The sequence below is a fragment of the Macrosteles quadrilineatus genome, unplaced genomic scaffold, assembly GCF_028750875.1.
Source record: "Macrosteles quadrilineatus isolate MER2022 unplaced genomic scaffold, UCM_ALF_1.0 Scaffold_8__2_contigs__length_117827958, whole genome shotgun sequence".
In the NCBI taxonomy this organism is placed as follows: domain Eukaryota; kingdom Metazoa; phylum Arthropoda; class Insecta; order Hemiptera; family Cicadellidae; genus Macrosteles; species Macrosteles quadrilineatus.
In genome coordinates this window covers 110,192,224-110,220,121 of record NW_026542601.1, presented here as the reverse complement: position 1 = coordinate 110,220,121, position 27,898 = coordinate 110,192,224, and the positions used below count along the sequence as shown (strand labels likewise).

At 34.6% G+C, this 27,898-nt stretch overlaps 2 protein-coding genes across 9 annotated transcripts in view; one reads left to right on the top strand and one right to left on the bottom strand.

The window, feature by feature from the left end:
- The window catches only part of LOC129001449 (cell cycle checkpoint protein RAD17-like), a 36,436-nt gene extending 34,380 nt beyond the window's left edge, over nt 1–2,056 (top strand). For both annotated transcript variants that reach the window (XM_054428738.1, XM_054428736.1), the window contains one exon: nt 387–2,056. In XM_054428738.1, the coding sequence (XP_054284713.1) occupies nt 481–1,953 (1,473 nt within the window). In that variant the 5' untranslated portion in view covers nt 387–480 and the 3' untranslated portion in view covers nt 1,954–2,056. The remainder of the gene's footprint in view (nt 1–386) is intronic.
- LOC129001447 (voltage-dependent L-type calcium channel subunit beta-1) overlaps nt 1–27,898 on the bottom strand; it is a 234,315-nt gene that overhangs the window by 96,554 nt on the left and 109,863 nt on the right. The window lies entirely within an intron of this gene.

Here is a 27,898-nt window from a genome sequence, read left to right as displayed (position 1 = left end):
GCGACTGTCATCGCTATTTGAACACGCTATTTCCTCTTGCACAATACACGAACTACAGTCCTGCCTAGCCTATTAATTTAAAATTGATTGTAGCCTAGGTAGTTCATACTTGTCATTTTTTCAATGTCAATATTTAGGACAAGACTAGTGTTATATTATCTGTTTCTTAATTAAGGTCATGAGTGTAATAAGCATGTCGCAATGTTTCTGTTGATCTTTATTAAAGATAAGATGCTACGTTGTTGCCAAGATTAATATTTCAGGTGAATTAATTCACAATGGGTTACTTAAAACCGTGGATATTTCATTATTAGAACTATACTAATAGAGTTATAGCATTCCTGAGAGCATAGAATTCATTTTCCATCTATTCTTGTTTGTTTCAGATGTTGGTGTTGAAACGAGCAATTAATTGGAAGAATCTGTCAAGAGAAGTCTCTATTCAAAATAGCCTACTGGTTTAAATTCTTTGGCTCTTACATGCCACAATTAAACTGTGCCATGAGTTGGATATCGCCAACATTTAGTAGTGATGATTCATTTATTCCACCACCCCCAAAGAAAACTAAATCAAAGAACTCCAAATGTGACAACCCACCCATATGTAATGCCAGTAAGTCTTGTAACTGGTTGGAAAAGTATAGACCGAAAACTGTAAGTGACTTAATAGTGAATGTTAAGAAAATAAAGGAAGTTGAAGATTGGCTCCAACAAGCTGTAAACTCAAGATCTTCAGCAAAGATTTTACTTGTAACGGGTCCCTCCGGAAGTGGAAAAACCGCCACTCTTCAGACAGTCTGCAAATCCCTCAACATTAAAGTGTTAGAATGGATAACCCCTCTTGATAGACCGTTTGATGACTATGGAGGTGTACCATCAAAATATGAATGTTTGAAAAGTGCGGCTAAACAGTTTGAAGAGTACGTCTTTAGATCCTCTAGGTATAACAGTTGTTTAGTTTCCCAAGCTTCAAAGAACATTATTATGGTAAAGGATTTCCCTAATGTATTCATTCACAACCCCTCATCATTCCAAGAGGTTTTAGAGAGATTATCTGAAGTTTGCATCAATCCTATTGTATTTGTTTGTAGTGATGAATCACTATGTAGAAAACTTTTCTCTATTACTGTTAAAGATAGTTTAAGGATACAAACCATCACATTTAATCCAATTACCGATCAGAAAGCTTCCAAGTTTTTGAAAAGCTTGCTTTCTCAAGAGGTAAAGGTAAATAAAAATGTTAAGAGCTTACCAGATGAAGCCATACTTACGATATGTGTAGCGAGTCAAGGTGATCTTAGAGGCGCAGTATCAAAATTATACTTCTGCAGCATCAGTAGCGATTTTGAAATCGCTCAACTGAAACCGACAGGGAAACTAAAAAAATCCAAACAAGGTGATGTTCGAGTGGAAACAGATAAGGATAAAAGGCTAGACTTTTTCCACGGTATAGGTAGAGTACTTTACCCTAAGAAAGTAGAATCTGACAAAGTAATTAAGTTTGTACACTCGACAAATGAAATAGTGGAAAACTTTCTATCGGAGCCAAAAAGTTTTCTCAATCAACTCCATGAGAACTACCCCTCTAAGATGGGCAATCTGCGCGATCTTAGTGAAGCTGCTGAAAGATTGTCGAAAAGTGATATGTTAATGTCGAGGTGGCAAGAAAAGGAAATTTTTCCGGAATATTCTCTTTCAGTCGCCATACAAGGGGTAATGGTATCGAATAGGCATCCGCAAAAGGCCAAATTTGAAGCTTTTAGAAAATCACAAACATCACGCCTAGAAATCGACACCAAGGCGCTTGAACTGGAAGGGAAAGCTGTGTTCTCCGACTTGCTTGTCTTGGAGTACGAACGCCTTATTGAAATTTTGCCTTATTATAAGGATCTCTTACCTAACCTCACTCATGGGCAACAAGAATACGTTAGAAAAACTTGTTACTTTAAGTAAATCTAGTCTCTTGAGCTTTTATGTTTATAGATGTCCTTTGGCTATTTTTGTTTGCAATGTACATTTTAAATGTTCCTATCTTAAAGTATAGTTGTGAAAAGAACACATGCGTTTTCTATTGCCATAATCCTTTATGTTAGTTAAAAAGTAAGGCAAACTATGTGTCTAGGACTTCGTTACGTACCATTGAATGAACTAAGCACTAAAGAATTATTTTTTTACATCCTGCGTAACCTGCTTTCTTTATTTTAGCTAATACTGCAGCCCAACTAGTCCCCAACTAAGACGTTAACACCATCTATTGACATTGCAATTTCCGTTCCACATAGGCCTTTGGTCTGTCCGTAGAACGTATCAAGAAAGCCAGGGGTGAACCTTCACAAAAGATTGAACTATTTTCATAAATAAAATAATTGTAACGGGCCGCAAACCTACGACATATCTCCCTTCGTGTCGTAATACGTCGCACTACCTACTAAACTACCGACTCATCCCCGCCAAGAAATAAAATAAACTCTTGGGGACATTTTTGCCATGGAGAGAAATGTTTTACAGTAGAGAAAGTCCATTGTTAGATTCAGTGTCGTTTACGTTATAATTTGGAACTCCAATGTGGTATGTTTATTGTAAATGACACCACCAGCATGCGGCTATGCGCGTGTGCGGTGACCGCGACGTGATCACAACGCATGCGCAGCAGACACCCGGTCACCTGATAGTTTTTGCCGCCAAACTAGTTTCCACTCAATCCCTGGCGGCGGCCGCGCATGATTTAAACAAGGCTAATAACGGCATCTTGAACTGAACTACTTACGTTAGTTTCGACACTTGCGTCACTTCCAATGGCTGAGGCGTTTGGCGGAAAGGAATTCGCCCACGGATACAACGGCGGCAATGATTATAGCAGTATTAGCGTATTTCGAGAGAAAATTTTGTTTATAAACATGAGTTTGGTTCAAGTTAAAATATCTGTCGGTTTTTGATGAGCTTTTGTTGAATTCAACATTGGTTGAATAACAATTTGAAAAAATTTTCAGACTTAAGTTGCCCCTTCACTTTATCAATCCGTGGGCGCCATGAGTTAATTAAATTGACTATATTTATTTGTGATGCAATAATAAATTAACAAACGGGTTTTACATTTATGTAAAATTAAGTTGAATAACATTTTACAATTTTTAGTACATAGAAATAACATTTTTCTGTACTTGTACTTAAATTTTGATAGCACGACTATTCCCAAAGACCTTCACTTTACAGAGAACTTGAAATCGAGTATAGTTTCATGTATTTAATCTTTACCAATGTAAAGTGACTCCACCCCCTCTCCAGTCTCTGCATCGTATGACCAGTTTGTTTTATAACAGAGCTAATTGCCCTCCTCTGTACGCCCCTACCTTGATGTAATGAAGGCAATTTTTCCGCTCAGCCGAGCATCTGACACTCGTTACACTCATTATGTCTTCTTCACACACACACACACTTCATGCAGCTTGCTCAAGCCTGTTTACTTTGTTCATTGAGCTTAGCCCGTTAACATACTCTTGTTTATAATATTTTAACTTTGAGGAGCTATAAGTTTTTGTAGTGTGTGCACGCAGTAGCTTTCATTACTTATTTTGGAATTACATTAGGATGTACCTCTATTGCAGTTAACAAACACGAAAAAAGGCGCGATTCAAACGGGATTGATGAGAATTTCGGGAAATATACGTGTTCAATGCAACGTTTTACGACAGTATTTATTACCATTTTTCCTCGACATTAAATAAGGGCTATACTATAAACGACGATTACTTAACAAAGTCAAAAAATACTGTAGGAAGGATAAACAATACAATATGTCATCAATAATAAATTCATGTCAAATACATTATAGACTATGGAAACTCGCACAACATAACAAATGCTCGCATACCCTTGCAATCAAGGGACATGATAGAGGTACATCGCACCCTTGATATTTTATGTTTTAGCCTGATTTATTTTTAATATTGACGAGGTGATGAATATTTCTGTGGAGCAATAGAACTACGAAATTTACCTAAAATGTATAAGTATGATGGTGTTTTCACAGATAGTCTTTACCCGTTATAGATTACAGTACACCACCAAAATTAACCATCACCATTCTTTACACCAACAAAATTTGCTTATTAACTTCACTGCTGCTATGGATTACGAATGTATTTAAACTTACTGCAAATATCAAATACATAAATATTCAAACAAGTGTCAAGTATAACATATTTTAAAGCAATAATTAACTTATTAGAGAAGATGTTTTACATGCAAATTAAATTTATTCCAATTTTCACTTCTACCGTTACCAAATTGAAATTTAAATCAATACGATACAACCGGTACTAAATCCAGACTCATTCCAGATCCATTTCATAAACCATACATCATATCTGGCTAAGTGACGGTAAAGTGACACCGGAGATAAACACTGGATAATAATCACATAAATCTACCGCGGAATGTACAGGACCGTTCCTTTGGGTCCTGGTAAAACCACAAAATCAAGGATCAAGTGGTAACGACAGGGCGTCTTGATGATGTTGTACACTCGCAAATACGGTGACATCCGGTAACTTACGGCGCCGAGACGGCAACTTGACTAGACCGTAAAACGTTACGGGGCCGGAGTAATGTAAACATGAAAATAAATCACGCCGGGGTATGCTTGGGTTTGCTGCCCACACAACAATATAGACATACTGTACTCGCTTTGCAGCAAAATCGGCATCCTTGCTTTACAGCATAATAGACATACTCCCTACAGCAAAATTGACGTACTCTCTTTACAGCCAAATGGACATTCTTGATTTACAACAGAAAGAATCGTTTGTGTAATTAGTCAGTTAACAACATCCATTGGCCTGTAGTTAAAGGAATATTAGTGTCATTGCAATAACAATTATTTGAACCAATAACTTAGTGATTTTTCACAAAACATTTATGACGATACATACCTTGTGTTTGCAAAAATGTTTTGATTGCTAAGTACACTATAGAACACAAAATTGTATTACTGTATCTTCAAGACTGTAACCTAAAACATCTGTATGCTGGCTGTAAACTAAAATCTCATCGATTGTGCTCAATTTGTTCACACACTCGACGAGAATCTAATGCTGATCCGAAAACCATTATTCACCAAGGCTTTGGAAACATCCTGTAGGTGTCGAACATAAGTTGCGACGCATCGGCGATCGCCGAACTGGGATTTAAGGATTTAATGGAAGGGATGAAAGATAGTGACCGACCACCAGACGCATTAGAATATCGGCCGGTGTACGGAACATGGGCCAATAAATATAGAAGATAAAATTGATATATTCGCAGAGTCGGAGCGCACTGGACAACCGAGGGGAAACCAGTTTGGTTTTGGCGGAGAGGGGATTGTAAAGTATTGTTAAAATACAACTAGGCCCGCCACAATTTATAGGCTAACTAACAGTCTACTTTTGTTCTTCAAATCGATCGCATCTCGAGGGACCACATTCTTCAACTTCTCAAACGTCGACAGGTGGGCAATGCAAATGCCGCCATGTTGGTGCCCGCTCCCATGCGCTACTTGGCTCCCAAATATCTACGAGGAAAAGGTCATATATAATTTATTGGAAAGTGAATTGTTTTTTGGGCATTCTTTAAGCCTCTGGCGCCGTCTTTTCACTACTTAATTTGACCGAGGCCTTTATCGTGAATAGCTTTGTTCGTGCAATAATTATTATTTAAGCATAAATTATTGCTCTTGAAGTTGACACATTGGTGTATCGTCATTCCTAATCATGGTCACCAATGACTCATTTTGAGGTTGGACACCACTTGGTGTATAAAACCTGTAGCAGTCTTGACTCTCGATGAATATGGTCGTATACATTGTAAGCTAGTCTTTCAGTGACTCATTGGTTCACTCGTCATCATTTAGTGATTCATGGATTGCATGTTTCTACATTTTCTAATGCTTTTTTTATTATAATTGCTGTTCTAAAGTCAAATTTGCAGGAATTAATAACATTACCCAATACACTATTACGGTAATTTAATTATTTCAATGTAGGTATTAAAGAGTAAGGGAAACACGGATGTTCGTAATAATTACAAATTTTATCATGTTTTTGTCCTTAATCCATCCAAAGCACATAATTTGTCACATTTACTTAAATTCTTCTCAATAACAAGGACATTTCTCTAAAACTAATATTCTCTATAAATTATTCATTCATTTTTTACATTATGGAAATAAGTTGCTAAGAACATAATGAGAGGGTTTAAACTAATCGGTAATAAGAGGGCAAGAGACTAGCGGGCGGATCGTATTTGGGGCTTTAAATAACCAATTTGGGAGTCCAAACTAATCTAGTACGTAATGGAGATCAGCGACCAGTCGATAATGGAGGGTCGTGGAGGATGATCAAATGTGGATTCGCGTCGCAAAACCATTTATAAGAGCAGTTATTGGAGAACAGTTTGGCAGTTTGTGCAATCATTTATATTTTGACCGTTTTGCAAAATTAAACATAAAAGATAATCCCCAATTTTCTCCATACAAAGATATAATTTTTAAATGCAAATTTCCGTATGTTTTGCAAAATAAAACTCATAAGATAGCCCCTATTTTCTCACCTACGAAAATATTGTATATACAACCTAATGGTATAATTTTTAAATGCAAATTTCAGTATGTGTTCCAACAATCGGTTGAAACACCCGATGCCTTCACGTTATGTAAGCCTTTGAATTGACATAAATCTGAAAACTCCCTTTAAACTGAGGAAATGGAATTAGAAATATATGTGATTTTTTTCAAATCTAAAGTTAGGACAACGGCCATTTTGTATTACATGCTTGTGATTTTCCATTGTAACTTGAAACTTAGCCAATCCTTACCCTCTACGTTGGCTGAACCTTCATTAATCCCAGGAGCCAAAGGAACCAGATTAAGATGTCAAGTCAAGATAAAGAACAAGTAATTATGAATAAGGAATTTTATGGATTTTTCAATCTATAGGTTTTACGCACCTAGTGGTCAAACTCTTTAATCATGGTAGTTTTTGCCTTTTGTAACTTTAAAGCTAGCTCCTAACCTGAGTAGCTAGCTTGAAAGTTACAAAAGGCACCTCGAATGAACCCCAGGAGGTTTTGGCCAAGCATTAAGACGTGACGAAGAAGATAAAGGATGTAGGCAAATGAAAGAGTGCAGGTAATGAGGGGTTTGAAGCAGCGATAATTGAGGCCCGAAAACAAACAGGGACTGACGTGACGAGACCGGAGCCAACCTGACGTGTGCAAACAGGAAGCTTCGGAACCTCTGCAATCAAACCACGTGGCCGTGACCTCGGGAAAACTGCACAAGTTACTTTGTATGTGCAATGTTCTGCTTTGACTCTGGACTTAACATATGATGCTGCTAAGTTTAGAAAAAGTACCGTTGTGTAATTGAATCTCAGTCAAGGTGTGCTGATGTCGTCTATCGCTTTTTTTCATACAGCAACGTTTACTGAAAGGACCACTCATTTCCTTATATGTGAAAATTGATTTATTTCTAGCCCAAGGCAGCGACGTGGGTTCGGATCCTGGTCACTGTCACTATTTTTATCATAGCACTATTTTTATTTTTGGAGTTCACCCTTGTACTGTAACGGATCACCCCTAGCTTTGCTGCACGTCCCACGCACAGGTCCATTGCATGTGGACGAGCAAATGCAAGTTGAGGCCGCCAACCTCTAAAAAAATTGAATGGGAATCGAGTAATCATCAAACAAATATTTTCTGTACTTCATGTTAGGGTATTTAGCAGATTGAATATTTCAAGTCGTAGGATAACAGCGAAGAATACTTTGAATTTAGCAGTGACAATATACGTCGTGGTGTTAGGTAGAAATTTGTAAATGTCGTGGAGTTAGCGACGATAAATATGTAAATCAAGTTCAATAAGTTAAATTCATAACAACTTTGGAGTATCTAATTCTCTCATTTTCGTTCTCGGAAGGTTCCAAACGTCGTAATAAAAGATCTATCCTGAACGTTTCTCCTACTCTATCGTGAGGCGTGCTTGTTTATGTAATAGGTCCGGTATCGCGTAATGAATGGTTGTACGAAACTGAGCACTTCCTGTAATAACCGGAAATGCTGATTAATTGATAATTGTTCAAAACTAAGCGTTAATTTACCGAGAGTTGGCCCCCAACGACGTTACGGCATGAGGCCCGTATTCACAGTATTGTTGGGAGATAAAACTTAATACAAAAACTTGTAAATTATTTTTATTTTCATAGATGTGTGTTTTGAGGACGTCTATTCTTGAAAAGTCAAGTATAGATATCTTGACACTATCTTAATATGAGCGTATCCTTGCTAAATTTGGAATTTTTCAATTGTTGAATTACAGTGGCAAACGTAGCTTTAGCCAACAGTCATGAAATACCACGTTATAAACAATTAAATAAATTGTTTTGTAATATCGTTGCTTAGATTATTTACGCTTACGATTGCTTCATTAACTATAACTTGGTGCTATATAGCTTGCCTGGTTTTCAAAAAAGGTGGGGGACATAATTTACATAGTGATTTCTTAGTTTCTTAGGTTCTTCTCGTTCACTAAAACACTTTACGATACATAACATTTTGTACATTGGATATATCTTGGATTGCTCGTGATTATATTGATGTAGTTCATGAAATTTAGCTTTAAATAATTAAAATAGCTTTCTTGGCGGTCAATTAAGACGAACATTTTTGCAGAATCTCAACTCTGTAGATAACCGTTGAGGTGTTGAGGAGTTATGAATGGTTTGTAAAAAAACAGTACAGACAGGCGTTAAACGAAACGAAATAGGACATAATGTTTATAAGATCTTCTTTGCCTATTTTACCCAGAGAATCGCTACGTAAATTATCTCCCCACCTTTTTGTGAAAACCCCTGGTATACAACAAGCCCATTGCTTTGCTTTTAAGTAGTTTTTCTTTACTAACATGTTAACGCGATCTTTTAACTGGACTGTTTAACTTTTACATACACATTGTCATACTGCTATAGATTTATAACAATTGCAAAATATTTAAACAGGTTTTACGAATTAACAACTATTTTATTCCCCGTTGAGAGACGGCTCAAGTTAGATAACAAAAGTTACGTAAAAGTCTATTCATCCTTTAAAAATCCTTGGGAGAAGTAAAGAGTCAAACATAAAACTTCATTGTCCTTTGACTTGTCACTATTACCATATAACAACTCCTCGGATAGTGTTGAAAGAGCGGTTTACCTCCAGCAATGGCGGCCAAACTTTTAATGAAGCGTTCGTTATTTCATGTCGCAATCGCCTCGAATTCCAGAACAACTATCGTGCTGTCTCCACGACGACATTCCCCTCCAAAATGCCCCATCTCCCTCCAAAACTGCAGCCTCGTGGGAGTATATGGAGGTGTTCAGGATAGTGTTTCTGGTAAGATAACTGTTTATCGGAAAGATTGCTGACCCTGTGTGGGATTGTTTAAACTTTGCTGTAAAATGATATAGCAGTCTTATTGTTAATAATTGTAAAAGCTAACAATACTGATTTGATATGTGTTTTCCGGTTGGTGTGTTCTACAGTTGATCGTGTTAGATTTTACTACTTCGATGTCAAAGTATGTTTTTGTACAATTTCGATCAAGAGTCTATCGAATGATCCAAAAATTATGTAGAAAGATTTTTATCATTAGTTTTCAAATTACTACTATCAAAGATTACATATTTGCGTAGCATATGTAATCTTTGCTACTATATTCAAATGACAACATAAAATGTGTAAAAGGTAAATAATAAGTACGAACAACTATGTTTTCATAGTTGATATGTAGTGGTGTTAGTTCTTTTTTGTTCGTGGTAAAGATCCGTTATAACAAACCAGTGATTCTACAGTGTAATAGGACATCATGGTAAAAATCCAATTATATTATGCGAGAAAATGTTAAACCACTCAAATGAGGTACAGTACCTTGATAAAGAGCCTACAAATAATACATTTATAGAAAGGTATAATTTCCTTGAGGATCTTGCAGAGCACCAGGGCAGAGCACTACAGTAGCAAGACCGACACACAATAAAATTATATAAGTCATTGTTAAACATTGATCGAGAGCAACCTATAGGTAGTAACCTGGTTCTCTAAATCTAATAAAATGCAATTTAGTTTTGAAATGTATGTGGTTATGGTGAAAAACATCTACCTCTTCAAGCACCCATTTGTAAAAGAGATGCCATTTAACCAACAATTTAAGCTGTGTTGGATGAATGTCTCATGTTTTCAAAGAGTAGGTACTAAACTGCGAAGGTTTTGGAAAGTGTTAATGTGCTACTTAAAACTTCTTTTTGAGCTGGTAATCTACAAACATTTTTAATGACCAAAGCTACGTTTTGACTCAGAAAACTAACATTAAGCATATAACGACATTTAATCTTTAACACTGTTAATATTTTAGTGAATGAAATTGCTGTTTCAGTGCGATACTACAGAATTGAGAGTCTCTCTGTTTTTATTCCGTGCCATAAGATCGATGGGTTCGACTTATGCACACAGAACAAGCCAAAATGGACCTAATGGAAGTGAACTTTTCTTAATGACGTGCAGCTGCTGCGGTGGAAGCACGTTCACCAATGATTGTGTTAACGGCTGTTTTATTTGCATACTTCCTCCTGTGTTTAACACCAACAACTGGCACGTGCTCTCGGTATCCAGGGATTTCGTTGTTGGCTTTGGATATTTCAAGTAGAAGTCCTAGCAGTATCCAAAGTCAAAGGCCAAATTGCAATTCGATTTTCACTTTGGATACTAAAAGTAGAACTATACAATAAAAGTACTAGCAGTATCCAAAGTCAATGGCCAAATTAGATTTCGTTATTTACTTTGGATACTACAGGTAGAAGTCTAGAATTATCCAAAGTCAATGGCCAAATTGGATTTCGTTATGACTTTGGATACTGCAAGTAGAAGTCTAGAAGTATCCAAAGTCAATGACGAAATTCGTCTCACCTCAATATAAAATCAGAATGTATAAAATGAGTAAGTCAGGTTATGATGTGTGTTTCGTGGCAGGTTAGCTTGAGCGTGTGATGACGACTAATTTAATCCGACAAGTAAATTTCACAATGCTTAATTTACCCTATCACCCTATCATTCAAATATAGGAGGACAAAAAATCGTTTGTATTTAAGAAATTCTAGAATTTGCTCAGGGTTTATGAAATTAACGAGAAATAAATATTGAACAAAACTCACTCTACATGTTTCGGACGTATAAGTACCCTAACATTGTTTACAGACTTTCAATGAGGATGATAAATTACTATTAATCTTATTCATACCACTGATTCTAATACGTTCCTTGTAGTATTTATTAAGCAGTTCAACCTTTATTTAAAAAAGTTAAAAATGTTTCAGCTTTTTATATACAACCCATAATTTGTTAAGGTATCTTAATAGTCATTTGTGCAGGTCAAAAGTTAATTAAATTTGATCACCAATCATATCTTTATTAGAAAATAAAACCTTACTTTAATAGCCTTATTTTGCTAATAAGAGTAGAATAAAGTACGATATAAACGAAAATCATGTTGTTAAAGTAATTATATGTCAGTAAAATATATTAATGTGCATTTACTAAAAAATATAAATTATTTATATACAAATATAAATTAATTTATAAAATAAATGATAAATTGAACTAATGTTATATCCAACCCCTAATTTTGTTTGATTATATTTATGGTCATGAGTGCGCGCCAAAAATCAATTCAATCAGTTCTTGAAAGTACGAGTAGTTATAAATTTGACTATAATTACAAAACTTTTGTACGCGTGACGGAATAAAATACGATTTGGAGGTTTTAAAATAATCCAAGTCATTTTAGTGACGGAAACAAAACCCCAACTAACACATCTAAAAAAAAAACAAATAATTTCGAAACTTAAAGTACGAGATCTTTCAAAAACGAATTAACAGATGTAACAAAACCCTCTTGCGTCACCCGACCCTAAATCTTTGGGCCGCCTAGAGGGTGTCCGGAAAGATGGGGACGAGGAAACTTAGGGACACGGAAACTTGGGGACAAATCGGGTTTTGAGCCGAGGGGGAGGCAAACAGAGGCTGACTAAGCTCCGAGAACGACTCTTTAAATCGACTCGTTCTCTATTGTTATTGTACCTAAATAGGACAGGTCTAGTTGTAACTACGACTTGTTGTATTTATATCTAGTTGTATCTCCCCTTAAATTTTTCACCTTGTTTAAATGGTTACTTTTGTAGTGCTTAGGGGCAACAGATTTAGTACATTGAAGTGTTTTTGTAGGGTTATTTTACTAATCACGGAGTAAACTCGAATTGTAAATGATTATTCAAAATTTTTTAAATCAAAAATACACTTGAATATTTCCAAAACAATAGCTTCAACTTCGTGATGATGTTATAGCCTCCAATTTATGTTATACGACCGTGAACATGGGCGAATTTCTCTCGTTTGTATTAGAACAATAATACAATATAATTCAGGAACAACCCGTGACTAGCTATTACTGAGAAAGATTAAAGAAATACCTGTTGTAAAATGTGGTCGTAGGCATCTGGTACAATGTATTCCACCTATTGTTTAATATAAGCAAACCCATAAACATTCAGTACTTGGAAAGGTAAGGGAAATATGAGTGAACAGAATACAGCGATGTCCCGTTAATCCCCTCGCACGTTTCTCCGAATCGACTTCATTTGCAATTTCTTAGATTTTCCTTTTAAACAGGCCAGTTGTTGGGGTGTCAGGTCACTCGGGTCAGTTAACTTTTGTGTAGTTGCGAAAGTGTGATTGACCTCCAATTTACAACCTAAATATTGTTTTGGTTTTACGTGGCAATCGCAAAAGAGGAACTCTAAGGTTCAGCTGTTGATAAAACTATTTTTTTCTGAATTCTTAAAAGTGGTGGTAATTTAGGTCTAATTTATTCCTTCGTCAGTGTATACTGATTGAAATATTTATATACAAAATAAATATTGAATAGTGTGAAAAAAGATTCAAGACAACAAACAAAGAAAAGTAACAAAGGGTAGTTTAGCAAAAATTGTAAACAAGCGACGTTTTGCAGACGAGGTATATAAAAATCTGTAGGTTTATATCAAGTTTTATTTTAAAAGTATTACACACGAAAAAATTTCTCATAACTTTTATAAAAAAACAAAATAAATATAAAATGCCTTGTAAACAATTGTAACAAACGTACGTACTTATATTTCAAAAAATACATTGGGCCATTTTCACCAATTTAGTGAATATAAGAAAAAAGAGTTTAATCCCGTGGCGGATAAAGCCAAGGATCCCTTGGCCAGAAAATCATTAACTATCGGGTAATATAATGTAACATATTTCGCTTTATTTTTACAAAGCCTTGTAAACCCATTCGAACAACTTAAAAATAATAACTAAATTTCCGTTGAAAATATATGTCAAAATATTCAATCTTGACCATGCAGTCCTGTAATTTACCCAGAGTAGACCGCGTAAAATATTGTCTTCTTAAGCGTTTCCGACAAAAATAACAGCGAATCAAAATTCAGAGATAAAATGTCCATCAGACATGAAAGTAACCAAATACACCATGACCCGACGCAATGTGCAAACAAAAATACAATTTATTTCATAACGTTTATCGTAGGCCTACACAATCACAAAAATATTTGAATTATAAACTAATTACGTCAGCATATCTTAACAATGTGTCATTACATTATATTCAGTAATATGGTTGCATAGAATGAGTTTATATTTTCTGTAATATATATTTAACTTACCCAAAATGCGTAAAAAAGAATCTAGCAAACCTAGATTAGGCGGATCAATCGGTACTTGACTGACTTTTAACATTAACTGTTAAACATGGCTGGTTTACTGTTTGGAAATATTCAAATTATGATTTTGAAGTCAAATCCTGTTACTGTAGCTCTCTGTGAACTGAAACAGGAGAACGATTCGTTCTAAAAGAGTCGTTTCAGAGTCTAGTTCAGCTAATCTCTCCCTCCCCCCCGGTCGAACCCCTATTTGGCCCTAACTTTCCGTGTCCCTAACTTTCCTTGTCCCCATCTTTCCTAAACTCGCCTAGAGTAACGAGTAGCCAGGGACTACTGGTCAATGTTAAAGCATGAAACAATAAAAAGATCATCAAAGTGGGGGTCTAACTTTGATAAAAGCCAGGGGAACGGTCGTATATAACGTTGGACACCCGATAACTCCTTTCTGTAGGGCAAGAAAGGGCATGAGGAGAAACGCATTACTAAGCCGTAAAGCCCGGACTATTACACCAGTTTTTGTGTCTAAGTAGCCCCGTGGGGCTTCCACAAAGAGTTGTGGCATTTCGAAAACGGGGGTGAAAACGAGGGTGCTTTTGAATTGTTGGTGTGTACAAAAGTTTCCTACGTAAGGATGATTGTCCATGTGGGATGTAGAAAGACGTTGATAGGGGAATTTGGAAAGGAACAGCTGGTCTTAGTCTAGAATAGAGCTACAAAGGCTTTACTAAGTTCTAAAATTTATTTTGAATTGATTAATAATAAACTTCTCTTCCTATACAAAATCTAAAATGTAGATTAATCAAACTTCTTTATAAAACTATCGTCCTATGGTTCACATGAAGACATAATTTGGGTTCTGTCGTGTTTTGTATGGGTAATTTGTTGCTGACTATTAGCTTGATGTTAAACGAACTTCAATAATTAACTGGAATTAATGTGTAAACTGTTGACTTATTGTCATTGTATGCAACGATTACCACATACATTTTAAAACATTTCTTTAAATAGGAGAGAATTATTTTGTTTCACAGCTCATTGAAACGTCATTAAAACATTGTGTGAAAATTTCACAATCTGAGATATCTGAAATGTCTGAAGTTTGTTGTGAGCCATACACTCGCACACTGTTGTTAAGAAATCAATGTGTTTATCTCACCCATTCCTCCACTGACAATCGTAATTGGACTACAAAGTCGTCAAGAAGTCAGTTTGTTAGTTTGTCTAGTTTGATCAATTCATGTACTTAATCACTGTAATTTCCTTGTTTTTATTAGATTTTTATTTTGTGTTTTTTAAGCTATTGGAATTTTTTTTTTGTAAGTGAACTGTCCTAGCCCTGTCTTTTTTCTACCCAACGTCAGCATTTCGTTAGATACCGTAGTTAATTGATAATCCAATGAAAATAGTTATTTGTGTAACTAGTGGTGAAAGTGGCACTTTGCTGCACACGAGAGCAATGTTTACGCACGAGCCGCAGGCGAGTGTGGAATGATCTCGAGTGCAGCAAAGGCCTTTTTCACTCGTGTTACACATTATATTTTTCCTACAGTCACTATAAAGCATATAAATAATTAGTCTTTCAAACACTAAGCAACACGTTTTTAGGTTCAGCTGGCAACACAAATGGTGCCTTAGAGAAAGTAGTACCCGCGGTCCATATCACTCCGCTATTTTCCTTGGCAAGAAATGTGCTCCGCGTTTTGAGAATATAGTTCCGTATGTTTTTGTAATTTGAAGTGGTTTCCGCGCCTAAAAAAAAATGCTTAAAAGGTATTTTCTTGTTTATTAAGATCGTAGGAAGGTTTTAAAAATATTTAAAAGAAAAGTCCAGAAAGTTCAGAAATACCGAAACTATAAACACGAAATGACAGGTTAAATCGTAGTTATAATAGTCAATCAGCTGCTCATAGTATAATTATCTTTAAGTGTTGCCAACCTATTTCCAAGCGTACACGGATTACGTGCATAATGGAACCACGCTGTTTTGTGTTGTTTCGTTGGAATCCTGATGTGCGGCAAAGTATAAACCGTACGGCAAAGTATAAACCGTACGGCAAAGTATAAATATGCAGCAATTAGCAGCTTTCTGTACTATAAACAGTACAAGGAAGCCAACTTTGTCGGGTGACTGTAGGAAAATTACATTTTCTTCCGAAATCAATTTCGCTTGGATTCGAACCAGCGACCTTCAGATTTGAAGGCGAATGCTATAACCTCTCGGATATGTCGGATACATAGACAATTTCTTTTCTGTCTTTAGGTTTTTTCCGCAATCGGGAATTCGACTTTTCGGGATTTACGTTTCAAAAATCATGTGTACAACTACCTAGCGAATTCCATAAGCTATCAGACAGGGTTTTCTCAAGTACAGTGTCATACACAAATTGATTCCCCTACAAAGACATTCGAATGAGAGTGAATAAACAAGCAGATCGTCAGTTGGCGGCAATCAGATGCGGAAACGATAAATCAAAGACTAACGAAGACGAAGAGTCGAAGACTACCGAAGTGATCCGATGGCTGCCGAATGCAACCACTGCCATTTATTATTAGCTGCATAGCTCCCACTTAATCAATGTATATTTATGTAGGGCTAGATAAGCAAAAGAGCCATTGAACTTGGATCCGGCACGAGCGTGCAGAACGGTAAACAATGCCATTCTGTTTCTTGTTTCGTGTTTTTATTCTCCACGCATTTGGGCCTTTAAAATTTAACCGTTTGAGAATAAACCTTTTTTATATTGTCATTATATTTATTATTTATATCGAAGATCTTTGAGCTAAGTCAGTAAAGTGTGTGGTAAAATAAAATCTTAAGTGGTCCTTAATACAAGAGTAGATCTAATGGCTAACTGTTTCAAGGTGTTACTTAAATAATGAATTTATTTATTTGACGGTAACAACCATTTACAAAACTATGCTTAAATTAGGTTACATGCTGTAACTGTTTCGAAAAATTCATACTGATAAATTTGATGGCTAACATTAAGTGTGGTACGTAATAACATATGACATACTGATTATTTGACATTATAAATTAGATAATATAATAATAAATCATGTATATGTATGTAAATATTATAAAAGTTCATGCTAAACCTCACAAAAAAGATATATATTCATTCTGAATGCAAAACATTTGCTATTAGATAATAGAACATGCTTACGAATCACTATAGATAGATAGTCCATACAGTAGTACAATAGTCCACATAATAGTATAATAGTACAGATAGTCCATAGTAATAGATAACATGCAATAGAAAGCTCTTTGATTCAAAATAGTTAGTTGAAAAAGACAAAAAAACATTGCTAAAGTACCTGACATTTCAAACTCATTACATAGTCAACAGTCTTAACTGTTAAGAAGCGACAAGGGCAGAGCCCAAGGGAGTTTTTCAAAATTTTAAGGCCAGTTTGCAAATCTACGTGACACGCTCTTTCCCATGAGACGTAAATGGTTGATATTGGTTGAGAAAAGGCAGAGGAGTTCAAAGGACAAATTTCGTGTTGGCGTATTAATTATATAGATTTCGTCCATGTAAAGAATAATGTTTGATATACTTAGTAAATCCTTTAGAAGTGATTATTCTTTAGGCACTTTTCATTTCCCTTAGATTTATTCATTTTTTACTCAAAATCTCTTATTTTTAGTTATTCAAAAAGAACCGCCCTGTACCTCTGCAATTCACTTTTTGAATAAACACTCATTTGGTTTAGTAACTGATTACACATTGTCTAACAATTTCACTCCTTGTGCAAACAGTGGAAGAATCGTTCACAAAACGATCATTAGTTCTAACCAGTCCGATCAAAGTGGATTCATTCCAACAAATCTTTACTGCGCAACGAGGCGATGTAAAAAGTATATTAGCAGAAGCACCACTATTATTTTCACTAGGGTTGGCGCAAACTGAGCAATTTTCCGCTCAATGGTCACTCGTTTCTTTGCGACAAATTTCCACACGCGCGAACTAAGCTTTCCATCCAGTACAACCCATTGATAATTAACTTCAAAGACTTGGGTAGTGAACATTGTTAACGTTTTATAAACCACGCCCACTTCACAACAGCCAATGGGGTTGCTTTTAACTTAGGGGATTTTAACTTATGGAGGGAAAGATTGAACAGTGATTGGTGCTCATTTTTAGCTAAGAAGAGTCCATCTGGGAGAATTTTGCGCAACTGTGTGGGGATATTGTACAAAGAATGCGTTTTAAGTCATCTTTTGTCTCTAATTATTTCTATAATTTTAATTCAATCATAAAGAACATTTGTGTATGCTGAGTAATACATTAATGAGATATGAAAACGTTAAAATTCCAACAGAAATACCAAAGAAAATAGGTAAAAGTTAAATGTTTTTATGATGGACTAGAGCTCGCCCCGTGTTCGAAAAATCGACCAAAAGAAAGTATGTATTGTGCAAACTTCTCAACTTTCACCCCATGCTATAAATAAAACACGTGATTGTTATTGCTTCTTTTGTTTTTATTTTCGGTTTATATTTTGTTGTTATTTTGTCATCAACATAACAACCCTTACGGCCCAAGGTAATCTTTTTTAAATTTTAAATCCATTTTTCGTGTTTTTTAGCCAATTTTAATTTATAAAGGGATCATGCACATCTACAGGCAAATATCTTTAATTTGGTACCAACCGTGTGTAATTCAGTCCAGTAGTATGGTCAGGCTAGCTGTCTTAAGTTTTTTTAGTATAAAAGATAATCGAACACACGTAATTAACAGCAATATTTAAAGAAGCGACAGAAATACATTTTTTTCTCAAATTTTCCTTTTTGCTCCACCAACCATGTTATACTGCATTGTTAACTCGCATAAGCCAAAACTTGAATAGTTCCTAATTAATCCACTTGATTCTTTAGCTCTTAGGGTGTATAGTGTTTACAATCAAATATCGCTGCTAAAACCACGGAACTAATTTTTCCTCTTAAGCTCTCAGTAAAGCTTTGCCTAACTTTATTCAAGTAACCTAATATAATAATAGACAATCTTGAACATCCTATTACTAATGATATGCTACATCTATATATAATCCAATGTATGTTTGTTTGTCCTTTATGGACTCCGAAACCGCTTGACAGATTGTAATAAAACTTTCAGGGATTTTTAAGCATTATTCAAGGATGGTTTGTGTGAAGTTTGGTGCAGATCCGTCAAAGGGGCTCCGCCCCAGTGGCTCTGGAGTTTCCCATGTTAACCTTTTGAGTACTCATATTTAAATGGAATTAAAGAATCTTAACAGCTGGTTCAATTAAGCAATTTGATTCTGGGATGTTCAATAGCATTAAAAAATTAATTAGTTCACCAACAGGGTGCAGCACGATTATTTTTTTTTTTAATTTATGACAACAGCTAATTTGCAACCAAAAGGTGAGTGAGCGTAGCGAACGAACTTCAACCTTGAGGCGAGTTAGCGTAGCGAACGAGCTCCAACCTAAAGGTGAGTGAGTGTAGCGAACGAACTTCAACCAGGATCTTGAAAATGAACAAGCATTTGACATAAAACCACATTAGGACAGGACGTCTGTCGGGCCAGCTAGTAAACAATAAAATATTGCATTTCATTACTGCTCCAACTACATCAAAACACGCCAACAACATCAAAAACGTATTCCAACCTTCACAATTTACCCTCACTTAAAACCACTGCAATCAAGATAAAGCGCTAGTGTGAATCTTTGATGTTATTTATAAGTTTTGTAATTGGATCGATCCAATGGTCGTTGATAAATTCGATAATCGCTCGTAATGAATCGGGGTCTCAATAACGATTGGCACTCCCTAAACAAGAAACGAACCATTGCTGATGTATGACCACATTACGTAGGCATGCAACGTCCGGGGAATCGGACAAACGGACCGCAAGTTATGATCGAGCCGAATTTTCAATTTGGACTCTGATTGGACTTGCTTGTATCTCTTGTATTGATGGGATTCGAATTGAACTTCCCGTGCGGTTGTAGGTTAGCATTAAAATCATCTATATATCGATGGTTAGAATAAACGCAACATTGCGCTGTGAAGTTCGGTTCGGTTTGCTAACTTAGAAGGTGCATTGTCAGTTTGCTTTGTCAGTTGATAGTCAATTATGGATGGAACAAAAATGAAGACCTGAGGAGAGAAGGAAATGTTTTGTGTGTAATTTTTATTTATTTTATTTGACCAACTTTAAAGTTATTAAAACCAAATAGAGCAATTTTTTTTCACAAAAGTGCTTGGCATCATGCATTTATTTAAACCAATGAATACACACACAATATTCGAAAATAAAAAATACATTTCCTTGATACTGTACTACCGCACTCAACAGACGTAACGGACAGGAAATATACGAAAATACAACCAAGGTTTTAAATATGAGGAATATTCTAATTGTAGACTTTACAGAAAGTAACAGGATTGCATTATTTACTTTTGAGTGTATAAATAAATATCTTACTTAAAAAATGCTTTATATGATCACTTCTCTAGCAAGATCTTCATCTTTATAATCTAAGGACAATTCTGTATTCCGTTAATGACCGATATTATGTAAAACAGGTATTATTTGAAAACACAAATATACACAAACATTTCGATTCTGAATAAGTCAAAACACAACAGAGGAAAAGCAGATCGATTAACTTTTTTAGTGTTTGCCACGTTTGTGTGCCACCTGGATAAAAACAGTGATATTTAGTCGACTAGCATCAGTATCATAGATTAGTCGTTGTATAGTCTACTAGTATTTGTCAGATAATAAATTATTTAATAGTTTTTTTGTCGACTAATCGATTGCTTTATAATTTACCGCTTTTTGTGTTTCCAGGGTACAAATAGTGATATTAGTCGACAAGCATCAGTATCAGATTAGTCAATGGATAGTCTAGTACGGTATTTGTCAAATAATCAATTATTCGATATATTTTTTTTTGCACTTATCTGTTGCCTTATTGTTTTACCGCATTTTTGTATCACCAGGATACAAACAGTGATATTTAGTCGACAAGCATCATTATCATGTATTAGTCGTTGAAATTAGCCTAGTATATTTAGTTGACTAATCGATCGTTTTATAATTTACCGAGTTTTTGCGTTCCCATGATACACACAGTTACATGTAGTCGACAAGTATCAGTATCATAGTTTGGTCGTTGAAAAGTCTAGTATTTGTCAGAAGATAAATTAGTCGAAGGTTTTGGTCAGTCGATTAATCGACTACTTTTACTCGAATAAGCACATTGCAAAGGCGTTTATTCCACTTGAGTTCGATGACCCCAGCATCTGCAGTGATATTGACCAACAGAAGCCGAAGATTATGAAACGATTGACGGAAGTGCTCTGTAGTTCAATCAGAAATATTGTTTTGCTATCCAAGGGTCAGTCATGCGCGTGTGCGTGAGATGTACGCGTGCGAACGTTGCGTAATTCCGACACGCATTTCACCGAAATAGATAATTAGCCTCATTTCTCGGGCGATAATTGGTTCGACTAAGTAAATTAAAACGAGCACTCAAAGAGATAAGACTGAGGTTTTGAGTTGGAGTTAAAAAATTTTGCTATTTTTAAAATTTCATTTTTTTTTGTGTAAAATGCTTTAATTTTTAAGTACTTTACCTGTTGATACTCGCTACTATCAACCTTAAACTACACAATCTATACCAGTGCTACTTCTACTTATATCTGTATGACCAGTTGTTTGTAACAAGGTTAAAATGTTGGAAGGCAGTCATAAAAAAAAACATAAAGGTGAGAGAATATGACAAACAAAATAGAATAGCATCAGTGTAAAAAAAACATCTCAGCTGTTTTTCAACAATGTAGTTTCAAATTCAATACAAATGCATGTAAGGGGTCTTTTCTAGTATTCGTGCCTGTGAGGAAGAGTTCTGAGCCGATATCAAGATGTAAACACCACGATAATACATTCTAGGACCTTTAAGTGCAAAGCAAAAATTGGTAAAACATTTAATTTAGCTCGTTTAAGTTTGATACATAAATATCAAATAAAACCAAAAACGAACTGTGATCAGTGGCGTTGCTTGGTTAAATTCTAGGGGGGGGGGAGAAGCCTCAAATTTCCCAACTGCTTAACATAGATTTCCCAACTATTTAAAAAAAAAAAAATCAATATCTGTACTATTTTTAAAAATCTACAAATTATTATTATACACTGCAGTCACACTCAATTCAGTAGGCTATTTATTAACTTGCATTAATACAACTTAGCTAGTTTTACATATATACAAAATTACTCAATTCAAATAACGACTAAAACTTCTACCAATTCATAATGAAATTTTATGACTTAAAAAACTTGAATAAGAAAATAAGTATTGTTTCAAATCCAAAATACATTACACACCATTGTGGTAGCAGTGTAAAATTTTAGGTATGTAAAATTAACCTAGCACAAATTAGTATAGGCCTGGAAAAAAATATTTTATTACAAAATAATGTAATTAAAATACTTTTAGAAGTTGATATCAAGATCAACACTTTAACTTTCATAAATCTTACAACTAGGCCTAAACAGGTTTGTAATGATGAAATATTAATATCAGTGTTGTGAATAATATTATTCTAGTCTAGAAAAGAATAAACCTAAAATAAGACTTGCATAAAATAAAAACGTCCAACTAGGTTGATAATAAACTTATACATACAATAAAAATGTTAACTTTCATCTTCATCAAACTAGACAAAAATCAAACTCAAACGTGAAAGTCAAACATCAAATTTTAGGTTATGTTTTGTCTACGTAGATCTGTTTCAGAGTGATTAAGTTAGTTGATTCATTTTTGTAAATTCTTAATTAGGAATGATAAAAAACTTTTGTAGATTTTTTATATTCAGAGAATAAATATTACATTTAGGTTATTAAAAAATGAGAGTTTTAAAGGTAATACCGATATACAAAACCTATCTTTAATGTTATTTTAATCTACCTATTAGCAAGTATTCCTGTCAGTTAGCGTACTCCAAATACTACAAAAAAAGGTACAAAATATAGTTCATGTGACTTAAATGAAAAATATTTTAGAATTTCTTGTAAACACTAACAAACAACATAATTGAACTGAAGAGCTACATCGCTTGCATTTTCAAAATTCAAACTGGCAGTCTCGCAGACGGATCATTCAGAACAGCATCAACACAGGACAGGATCAAGGTAGCCAACATACGTCCAATAAGGAACAAAATTTCTCGTAAACGAAATTCCAACAAACTATACCACTAATCGATTATTGATTACTTAAAATAAGGCGTGTTTAGCCATGGTTTAGCCTAGTTTAATCAAAGTTAAATTAAATCAAAGGAACATCAAGTTTATTCGTCCAAGTCAAAGAAATTTTGATCTTTGATGGATTTTCGCAAATATTTAAATTTTATTTAGTTTAAAAATATATTTTTCTTATATTTGATTTCCCAAATGTCCCAACTCGTGGCAAGGAAATTCCCAACTTTTCTCTTTCCCAGATTCTAGGGGGGGGAGGCTCCCCCCCCTACCCCCCCCCAAGGCGACGCCCCTGACTGATCGTTTCGCAATATGTTTCCGTTTATTTGTTGTTTTTATTCAGATAGTTTAAGATTAGTTTTTAGTAATGTTTTTTAGCAACCGATTTTCTATTTTTAGTTCAGTATTAGAAAGGCAAAGTATTTTTTTTTAACATTTGAGACAACAACAAAATCTAATATAACCAAAAGTAAATTCTGAAAATTTTTGTAATAGTTTTTCGTTCATTCGGTTTTTTAAATACCGAAAATGTTAAAGTAAACAATTTGCCATTTAAGTGAGATTATCAAATACTTTCACTGAAATTTCACTACTTTTGCCAGCATCGTTTATATTACTTAATATTTTTACCGTAATTTTACCACCAATGTCAGTACTGTGTGGATAATGAATACTTTAACTGAAACTGTACTTTGCTGTATAGTCACAGAATTAGTATGTTCCACTACTCGACTAGCATGTAAAACAGTATCTCGCCCCGAAATGGGACTTTCGTGACGAGTATTTAACGATACTTTTATCACGATGAAAAAAAAACTATTTCATCAAACTTAAAAATATCTGATATTTCGTAAAACATTTAGATTACACAATACTATAACTGTAAGTGTATAACAATAGCCAGTATTGTTTAGACTACACAATACTATAACTGTAAGTGTATAACAATAGCCAGTATTGTTTAGAATACACAATACTATAGCTGTAGTGTATAACAATAGCCAGTATTGTTTAGAATACACAATAATATAGCTGTAGTGTATAACAATAGCCAGTATTGTTTAGTTTACACAATACTATAACTGTAAGTGTATAACAATAGCCAGTATTGTCTAGACTACACAATACTATAACTGTAAGTGTATAACAATAGCCAGTATTGTTTAGAATACACAATACTATAGCTGTAGTGTATAACAATAGCCAGTATTGTTTAGAATACACAATAATATAGCTGTAGTGTATAACAATAGCCAGTATTGTTTAGTTTACACAATACTATAACTGTAAGTGTATAACAATATCCAGTATTGTTTAGACTACACAATACTATAACTGTAACTGTATAACAATATCCAGCATTGTTTAGAATACACAATACTATAACTGTAAATGTATAACAATATCCAGTATTGTTTAGACTACACAATACTATAACTGTAACTGTATAACAATATCCAGCATTGTTTAGAATACACAATACTATAACTGTAAATGTATAACAATAGCCAGTATTGTTTAGACTACACAATACTATAACTGTAAATGTATAACAATATCCAGTATTGTTTAGACTACACAATACTATAACTGTAAATGTATAACAATATCCAGCATTGTTTAGAATACACAATACTATAACTGTAAATGTATAACAATAGCCAGTATTGTTTAACTGAAAGTGTATAACAATAGCCAGTATTGTTTAACTGAAAGTGTATAACAATAGCTAGTATTGTTTAACTGTAATTGTATAACAATAGCCAGTATTGTTTAACTGTAATTGTATAACTCAATAGCCAGTATTGTTTAACTGTAATTGTATAACAATAACAATAGCCAGTATTGTTTAACTGTAATTGTATAACAATAACAATAGCCAGTATTGTTTAACTGTAATTGTATAACTCAATAGCCAGTATTGTTTAACTGTAATTGTATAACAATAGCCAGTATTGTTTAACTGTAATTGTATAACTCAATAGCCAGTATTGTTTAACTGTAATTGTATAACTCAATAGCCGGTATTGTTTAACTGTAATTGTATAACAATAGCCAGTATTGTTTAACTGTAATTGTATAACTCAATAGCCAGTATTGTTTAACTGTAATTGTATAACAATAGCCAGTATTGTTTAACTGTAATTGTATAACTCAATAGCCAGTATTGTTTAACTGTAATTGTATAACAATAGCCGGTATTGTTTAACTGTAAGTGTATAACAATAGCCAGTATTGTTTAGGTGTAAGTGTATACCAATAGCCAGTATTGTTTACACTACACAATACTAAAGCTGTAAGTGTATAACAATAGCCAGTATTGTTTACACTACACAATACTAAAGCTGTAAGTGTATAACAATAGCCAGTATTGTTTAACTGTAACTACACTGTATCTCCGCCAGTATCAGTTTCGTTGCGTGTTGTATTTTCATCAGTCAACGCAGGCTACAAATGGACTCCACCCTACACCCCATCCCATTACAACTGTGTCACTTGCTTACTTACCCTCCTTGTTCACTTCTAAAAATAAAATAATCTCAGTCTATTACAGATTCTATTTTCTTATACTACACTCCTGCTTTTGTTTTACAAATACTCCTCCTGAACGGCTGAAGCGATTCGCACTAGCTCAGTCATAGTAACAAACCGTGGGAAGGTATGAATCAGAAATGGTACATATAGGTACACATTGAATTTCAACCTTAAGAAGTTTAACATGGGCCTTATGGGTTAATTGGTCACTACGACAGCATTTGCAAGATAACAATAAAAAGGTAGGGTAAACAAAACAATCATAACATAATATGGTTATCAACTAATTATCTACGCTAGCACATTACCCGCATACAGAAAAATCGATTGATAAAGTGAGGCCAATTTAATACAAAATTAATAACTAGGCTATTGCATATCTACGTAGATACTGCAAATAGGCATTCAATTTTTGTGAGCCAAATATTATACCATTGACTTTGGATTCTGCAAGTAGACATTTAATTTATGGGAACCAATACCAAATGAGCCATTGACTTTGAATATACTGCAAGTAGACATCTCATTTGCGTAAAACAGATAGCATTAACTTATTAAAGGTTTCGGGTTAATAATGATTGCTACGCTCAATAATGCAAGCAGACAACTGCATTGTACACCTATTTATTACTATTCAGTGTTCAATCTAAATCTTATTGACCGTTCCATAAATTCATTTTATCCACCCTGAGGGAATAAAATATCCACTTTTGGAAACTCATAAATTCGTCAGTTGGTTGATACGTGATTTCAATTTTTTTTTTTTATTATTACAAGTTTCCCTTTGTTTTAAGAACTCTTTGTGTATTGTACAACGCATTTAACAACAAATAAAGATAGTTTAGTAATGTATACACTTGAGTTTTACTGTTGTGTTTACAAAATAGCTTAAATTTAAAAGTTTGTATAGTTCATAGTTTAGAATATAGTTTTATAAATTTGATAGTCAACTAATTGTGGTACGCATATTTTTAATTTCCTTAATATAACTTATTAATAAATTTTCGATCTTTGCATACATACTGTAACAAAATGAACAGTTGAATATGCTTCGTAGAAGGTTTTTATTAAATGTAATTTGGGTTTGCAAATATCTTATTTCGCCCATGTTTTCCCAGTTAGACTCTTGATAGTGTGGTATACTTATTCAATCTTTTTTTATGAACTTTTTTCACCTTTTTCTGGTGTCCTTGAATGGTTTATTCCAGCTAGAAGGGAAATAACAACACATTTAAAATCGGCAAAATTCTAAAGGAGTGGAAATGTTTATTACTGTATTCCAAGATCTATAGAAGAACATTTAGATGATTTTCGAACATTTGCAACCGACAGCCTAATGCGACTTTTTATTTTCGAATTGAGCCCCGAACACCTTTATATTTGGTTCAACGGAAATCCTTTTAAATCAATGTTCTCTAAATGAACTATGTACCAAAATATTCGTAAAACCCGTCTATCCAGTAGGTTTAGGTATATCCCATCATATCCTATTTGAAAAAGCAGTTCGATGAAATACCACACTAACCCAATATACCCGAGTCCTAAACCTGAGCAGCAATTAGCACTAAGAAATTCGCGAAAACGAAAATCATCACAACAACCTTAATTGCCAAGTAAACACGAACGATAAGCTTACAGCATCACAACGAAACTTGGAGACAATAAAAACAAGATAGGATCGGAGTGGGGAGACGTAATGAAAATATTTTACAACCAGGCCTAGTGCGTTTTTGGGTCGCGGGGGCGCCATCCCCCCTTTTTGGAGGCACGCGGGAGGGGGCGAAGTACATTCACCGCAATGCGAGATCGATTTGCGGCAGCACGTGCGCGGAGAAAACAACACTGGATCTAAAATAGCTCCTTGTGGATGACCGATGTTGTGTCGGTGCAGCGCTGCAATCAGCTAATTCTGGCAGTGCGATGACCCCCGCACGTGTGGCAATGAGGGGGGGGGGCAATGAGCACGGAGATAAGAGATAAGAAGTGACCGCGGGACATCCGGGATATTTCACACCTTGGTCACCACTCACCAGGCGGTGAGATGAATAATCTTGTGATACCTGATTCTGTAACATTGTTGCAACGGATTAATCGTATCGGGCTGCAACGATAATCAAATAAAAACTCATAGTTATAAAAGGGTTAGAGACGGTGTGATAGAGAACAAAAATGAGTTTTTTGTGTTTAAAAAAAATTAATGATCACGTTTTCAAATTGATTCATATATTTTATACCAAAGAGTTTGCAAATGGATGATTATTTTAGAACCATTTAGATCGAATATAGACTCCAATTTAAGGGTTGTGCTAAATTTTGACTGGGTATTCGCAATGAAATATTTAAATATC